The sequence below is a fragment of the Cystoisospora suis genome (assembly GCF_002600585.1).
Source record: "Cystoisospora suis strain Wien I chromosome Unknown contig_865, whole genome shotgun sequence".
In the NCBI taxonomy this organism is placed as follows: domain Eukaryota; phylum Apicomplexa; class Conoidasida; order Eucoccidiorida; family Sarcocystidae; genus Cystoisospora; species Cystoisospora suis.
This window is the reverse complement of record NW_027153666.1, coordinates 3,341-9,999: the sequence shown is the minus strand read 5'-3', so window position 1 is coordinate 9,999 and position 6,659 is coordinate 3,341. Positions and strand designations below refer to the sequence as shown.

General features: G+C 58.7%; 2 protein-coding genes across 2 annotated transcripts in view; one reads left to right on the top strand and one right to left on the bottom strand.

Annotated features, from left to right (window-relative positions):
- Window positions 1–512: 512 nt before the first annotated feature.
- On the bottom strand, window positions 513–1,397 carry CSUI_002067 (uncharacterized protein; the record flags this gene model as incomplete). Its single annotated transcript, XM_068062269.1, has 1 exon — window positions 513–1,397. A coding segment is annotated over one exon (297 nt), but the record flags the coding sequence as incomplete, so codon positions are not given.
- Window positions 1,398–2,837: 1,440 nt separating this feature from the next.
- Window positions 2,838–6,659, top strand: part of CSUI_002066 (uncharacterized protein) — a 6,434-nt gene continuing 2,612 nt past the window's right edge. The window contains exons 1-2 of the mRNA XM_068062268.1: window positions 2,838–3,668; window positions 4,129–6,212. Of these exons, the coding sequence (XP_067925755.1) occupies window positions 4,635–6,212 (1,578 nt within the window). The 5' untranslated portion in view covers window positions 2,838–3,668; window positions 4,129–4,634. The remainder of the gene's footprint in view (window positions 3,669–4,128; window positions 6,213–6,659) is intronic.

The following is a 6,659-nucleotide window of genomic DNA, read 5'->3' as shown; positions in this document are numbered from 1 at the left end:
GGAAGCAGCCGGTGTCGGTGCACAACCGAGCACGGTGGGGTGGTGCTGGGTGCCCTCCACGCTGATGGGCAACGGCGATCAAAGCACTGTGCGACGGAAGCCGAGTCAGCAACCGTAGGCAACTTCAGCTGGGCTGCACAGCCGCACATGCGCGAGAGCCGGCGTCGAGGGAAGCGTGCCGAGGTAACTTTTCGTGAGAAGCGCTTGCATTCAACAGGTCCGTTATGTACGCGATGTTCTGCAGTAGAAGGGAGTGCCGGCTGTTATTAGACATCCTCTCCCGCACTGTCGGTAGCGGATAGAAGTGTGGACACTTGTGTGTAAGTATAAGCGCGCGTAGAGCACGTAGGACTGCGCTGCCGCATTGCTGACCTGTGGGGAGACAGTGGAGGAGATTCACGGCACGGGCTTCTGCTAGAGGCGAGTGTGGATTCAGCGAGGTCTCCCTGGCTTTGGAGGATTTGAGCTTACCGGCGATAAAAGGCGTCCGCAGGCTTCGGCGGAGGCTGCGAGGTAGACATTAGGGTCTAGGTTGAAGTGAATCTGTAAAATCTTACTCCGTGATACAGACGGAGCGACCTGTCACTGTAAGGCGGGTACGGTGTCAGAAGGCAAGAGACTAGAGTGGCGCGCCACTGTACACAGATGCGAGCTTACGCTGATTTTCTCTGTAGCGAACAGTAACGCACAACACACGACGGTAGAAAAGACACGAAGGCAGCAGTCCCGAAGGACCCAGAAAGTCCAGGAGAGTCCTGGACTTTCAGATTCCTGCAGGGAGACCCGCGGTCATGCCCTGCGAGGCGAGAGGTCGCAGTGGACACTTTGAGAAGGCACAGAAAAGATCGGGCGACACGTACACAGCAAGACGGGTGAGTAAAGGCAGCGGTTGCTGTGGTGGTGTGAGTGGAGGAGACAGCGGCGTGCAGCGCACGACGCACAGGCGACGATTACTCCGTGCAGCGAGCCTGCAGCAGACACGAGACTGCGTCGGTCGACACCGGGGAACGCCACGAAAGGCTGGCCACCTTACTGAGGACCGGGTGTGTGTGAAGCGCCTCCAAAATGCCTCTCCCCGTGGTTTTCCCAGCGTGGGCCCTAGAAGCTGTTCGCAGTTCGCCGCCCTTTCTGTTTCTCGGGGGCGACACAGCGACACAGATGTATAAGCTCAACGCGAATGCACTTGGTGTATAGAAGGCAAGCGCCAATTCTCCGCGTAGAGAACGCCCCCCCCTTCCGAGCTATGTTTGTCAAAAAAAGCATCCGGAACCCCTGACTTCTGCACCCGCCCGCCACCACTCCGCCAGTGCGCCTCCGATCCACGCTCCCGCTAACAAGGGCGGGGGGGCTTCCTCCTTTGCAGACTCCGTCGTCTATACTCCACACGTCGCTCAACGACAGCGTTACATAGACGTTGCCTTTTGTCTGGAAGTCACCAGCTGCCGACAACCTGCCGCAGCCGAAGAGCCTTCCCGGCGATGGTGTATTGCCTGCGGGGTGCGGGCACGGCGGAGTCGCACTGTTTATGTGCCGTGCCGCGCTCCTGGTGGGCCCGTGCCGGGCCCTGTGACACAATATGCGCGAGTGCCTCGTTGTGTACCACTGATAAGCTGGCCATGGCATGTCCCATGGATTTTTGCATGTGGTGCGCGAGCTAGCAAGAGCTGGAGATGAAGAAGTTTTGGGGGGCAACTGATGCAAAGAAAGGAACTCTCGCGAGGCACCGAGTGGCCACAATGGTGTTTCTCACACTGCGGCAGCTAGGCGAGGCCAGTAAGGGTTGGCAGCGACCCACAAGTACCACCCGTATGGAGTGTCTGCAGTCACTATGCGCCCAACAAAACACGAAGGACTTCGCTAGCTCCGCGTCAAACGCTACGGACGCGCGAGACAAAGCGCTTGGTCTCGGTGGTTGCCTTTTAGACGACACTAAGCCTCCAAAAGAGAATTTAACACTCCGAAACTCTACAAGCCAGCTTCAGCTAACAAACTCCTCTTCACCTGTACACCATAACGAACAGCCCTAAGAATAGCCTTTTCTTCGAGCGGATCTTTCGGGACCCAGCAAGGCCGTCAGTATATCTCGCCGGCAGCTCGCCCGGCAGTGCGCGGTCCCGCACCGGTACGGCGGCCAGCTGGCTGACTCCTTCAAGCACCAAGCTGGCATGTCTGCCACTCAGCGGGCACTTGGTCGGAAATCTCCGAACATGCATACATAGATGTGCTACATGCTTCGGATAAAGATTTCTGTGCGAAGGACGCGCAGTGTCGCTGTTTACAGGAGTCAACGGGCGCCCGCCGATGTTCCTTTGCCGCGACGTCGCACTCCGTCCCCCATCTGAAGCCCGGACAAGTCTCGTTGGGGACAACACGAGCTACACCATATACTCCGTTAGAAGAACGCTAGCATTATCCCAACTTTGCTTAACACGTCAGAGATCTCTCCTGTGTGGTACCTGCTTTGGACCGCAGTCTCTAGCAGCGACACCTCGATACCTTTCTTACAGGGGGCCGGTCATGAGGCCGTGTTAGTCGAGGCTTCCCTAGCCAGTGCATTCCTTTACGTGGCAGATTCGCAGGAAGTAGCATGACAAACGAGCATGCATTTCAAGTGTGACAGTGCGGTGACCCAGCCCTGCGTTGCCGTCATCGTGGGGAGCACCACCGGCTTCCACCGTGCTTGGTCGCAGTACGAGCAGTGTGCTCTGGCGCAGTGCCACGAGCGTAATACAGGCGGGACTGGCGTCCCGCGCGTTAGAGGCCTCTGCGCTCTGAACTGTTCCGCCGCCGCGCCCAGCCCCCGGCATCCAAGTCCCACCAGCTCTCGTTGCCGCGGACGCAGGTGGGAGGTTGTCAGCTCTGCTCGTCAGAGGTTTTTGATTCCCGTTTTCGGTCCTAACTCTTTTGCTACTGCAAGCAAAGCAGCGCCGAAGGGACGTGCATAGACTTTGTGGCCATTCAGGCAGTGCCGCTCGCAACCGACGGATGCCCGTCTTGTCGCTCGTCTCCATCGCGCCTGATCCCGGGGCGGGGGAAGAGCACGGCCCTCTTGACACTGCACGGCGCCTCGCTCGCTCGTCAGCTGGCCTTTTTGCACGCTTTTCGCTCTTTGTGATACGACCGCCGGCGAGTGTTCTACTTCATCTCGGGTGATAGCCTTATCACCCCGTGCCCCCCCTGCACTTGGACTCGGCCGCCCTTGCGGGGAGCCGCCGACCCTCCCTCCTAACGGATAGGGACGCCGGCCCCTCCATGGAACGGGACAGAGGTTATGCCGGGACCGGCAAAACTGTGGCTGTTGGTGTTTCGTAGAAGAAGCGTCTTGAATCGGACGCGGGGAGCCTGCAAATTTGCTCCTCTATGGAAGATCTTTGAGTGGAGTGCCTGTCGGGTTGCGGCTGCCGGCGCGGCTGTGGGGTCAGTTGGAAGCCGACAGTGCGTCGAATTGAGGTCCAGGGCTGTAGCATGCCGCGTCGTTTGCGCGCGCTCGGGGTAACCGGACGACTTGTCGACCGTTCCAGGACTCCCCCAGTGTATGGGAGGCGCTAGCGGCACCAGCAAGCCGCCACCTCTGTACGAGGGAGGAGATACCCGAGTGGACGTGCTTCGCGAAGTTGGACTCCGCGAAGACAGCACAACAGGCTCCCAACTCACAACCGGGAACGAAGGTATCGGTCACGCACTCCGGAGAGACAGTGTTCCTTCAGTAGCTCCACCACTGAGGCGGTAATCCTGGGAAGCCACCAGCGGATACAGCTAACACGTCGGGACAAAAACCAAGCCTGGTCGTTCCCGGCGGATTCGAAAGTGACACTAATGATCGATAATACCTGGCTAAATGGCTGATGGACAGCGAAACTAGTTACGGTTTTCGCTGTGGCTTGGTGGAGGGCCTACCCGAGGGTCAAGGACAGTGGGTCACCACAGTGACAGCCAGTTGCTTTGGTCCCGCCGGGGGCACTCACGCACACCTGCGAACAGCGTCACACGAGACCTCTCCTTTTTTTTCGTTGACTAATTGTCATTTATGAGAAATGTGCGGGACATGAGGGCGGACCGGGCTAGACAGCATGAATATTGATGCACAATTTTTGCACCGCATGCTGTTTCTCGAGGCTTTGCGTGCAGATCTTACTCGCGGATGAAACACATGGGCTCCGAGTTCGCACAGCTACTACTTCGAACAGAGGACTGCGTATACGTTCAGGACATGCGTAGGGTTCTTTCCGTACAAGCCTGTTTCTTCGTCTTTCCGGCGAAGACGTCGGCTCGTGGAGTTTCGCAGTGTAGCGCCCCAAACAAAACCGGGTTTTCACGGGCTGCTTCACATGCGCGCCCCCCGCTCGATGTTCTTTCTCGTCAGTGACGCCGGCCGGCCTGCTTGAACGGTATTGCGGCCGCGTGGAGGCCGATTCCGGTTTTTTGCCCGTGCGTCCAAGGCGCTAGTGGAGCAGTCATTCAGTAGCATCGTGTGGCATCCCGCGCACAAAGGAGACGGCACAACCTGTTGTCCCGCGGTGTGCTGCTGGCCCGTATGCATAGCCCTTCACGGCCATACAGTGGCGGCAACATCGGGCTGGAGTGTTACTTAGTCGTGGACCCGAGCTCTTGCTTCGTCCCCCCGGCGTGGCATCATGGCGTCCGCCAGGAACTGGCCCATGCCTGCGCCAGCCGGCTTCCGGCATTGCGCACAGGATGTTGTCAACTCACCGTGCTTTTCTACAAGTTCTCTCGACACCGCGACTTCTCCTCCTTCTCACTTGCCGTCATTCTCACATCTTCCCCCGGCCGCGGCGTGCGCTGACACCGCTATAGTCGCACGCGTGCTGCATCCACAGCCGCACGCGCAGGCGAGAGCTAATGCTCGTGCAGCCGCCGTTTTGGAGGAGCAACGTCGGCGAGAGGAAGAACAGCTCGCTGCTTTAGTTGCTGCAGAGGCGGCCCGATCCCCTCCGCAGCAAGTTCTCCAACGTATCAAGGAATCGCTTCATGCGCCGCACCCTAGCGTGGATTCTTTGTGCCGGTCCGCTGCGGACTTGGGCCACCTTCTCTTCTCTGCTGCTGCAGTTAATACAAGAGCTGGAGGATCCACTCTTGTCGCGCCCATAGTTGCACGAGGGCATGCATCTCGGCCTCAGCGCCATGCGCCTCACGCGATGGGGGGTGACGGTCCGGCTGTTGATGGCACAATAAGCGGTGAGCGGCCCGGCCTGTCGGTCCTCGCATCGTCTTTCTCTTCAGTAGATGTTTCCGGTTTCCAGGAGTCAGGACCGTCGAGGGGGGGCTGGGAGGAGGAAGAGCCCGTCGCTGACTCCAGGTTCTGCCCGGCCACCGCCATCTATGGGGGGTCGATCGTAGGACAGTGCGCAGTGCTGCTGACGGAGATTCTCACATTCACATCCCACCCCGGAGTCCGCGCGGCAGCATTCTCCCAGTTGTGGCGTAATAGAGAGCTGCTTTGCTATCTGAATCTGCCCTCACAGTCGATTGCAGCTGAGGGCTTCCGAAGGAATCTGCTCGCAGTTTTGAATCAGCAGAACCTCGACAACCGCACTCGGGCGATGGGCATGATTTTGATTTCGAACGGTGGAGCTTCGATTATCGGCCAAGACGCCGCCATTTTGGAGGCAACACTCCAGTCCCTGGCCTCCTTGTGGGGCGAAGCCCTCAGTTTAGTTGAGCAGGAGCAATTTGCGAAGACAGCTTCTTCCGCTCCGAGCACCTCTTCCTGCCCTGTCTCCTCGTTCCTTCCTCCACCTGTCTCCTCTGATTCTCTGACCGGGGCATCGAGTGTTACAAATTGGGCCACGGACGTTCCTGGGGCTGGGATCGACCGACGGCGTCTGGACCCGCCTGCAGCGACGTTTTGCCCAGATTCCGTCTTCTTGGAAAAGACGGGTAGGCTTGACGTTACCTCGCAGCCGATCTCTTCTTGTTGCTCTGACGAGGAACAGACTCCCGATCTGGTGGCTGCTGCTTCAGCAGCAGGAATGGCTGAAGTGGCATTCGACGCGATTGCCGCCCTCTTGCCGTTCTTAAGCGGAGATTCAGGCATCCGTGTTTTGCAAAGAATATGTTCCTACACGTGGTTGCCGGTGCTGCAGGCAGGCGAGGGTTCAGAGGAAAGGACACAGGGAGAAGGGAATCAAGATGCTGGGGTCGAGAGACGTCTAGGGAAATATTCGGTGGAACGCATTCCCGAGTCTCCCCTGGTCCGGAACGGGGACGAGGACTGGAATGCGAGTGGCATTGCCGACCGCGGAGATTGCGAACAGTGCCGTTGGCAGGCGAGGAGCATGCGGAAATTCCCTTTTTGTATGCAGCGGGCCAGCAGCGTGGCCACCCTGTTAGCCTGTACCTCCTCCCTCCAAGCAGTAAGCGTGCTATGAGTCCGACTGGGTCAAGCGCTCCTCATTAAGAGCAGCTCACCTTCCTATGTCTCTTGCTAGCGTGCCGCGTTCGGATTCCGTGACAGGAATGGCACGCCCAACACGCCATATCGATGCATGCCTTTTGAAGCTGCCCACTGCCACATGGCCCCGCGGTCACGGGCCCCCGGCGACACCGACTCCGCGTGCCCGGCGTCTGCGTGGACAATGGCCGAACAAGGGTACAGGCCTGGCAAGCATACCTGAGTCATTGCGTTGTGTTTTCACTCT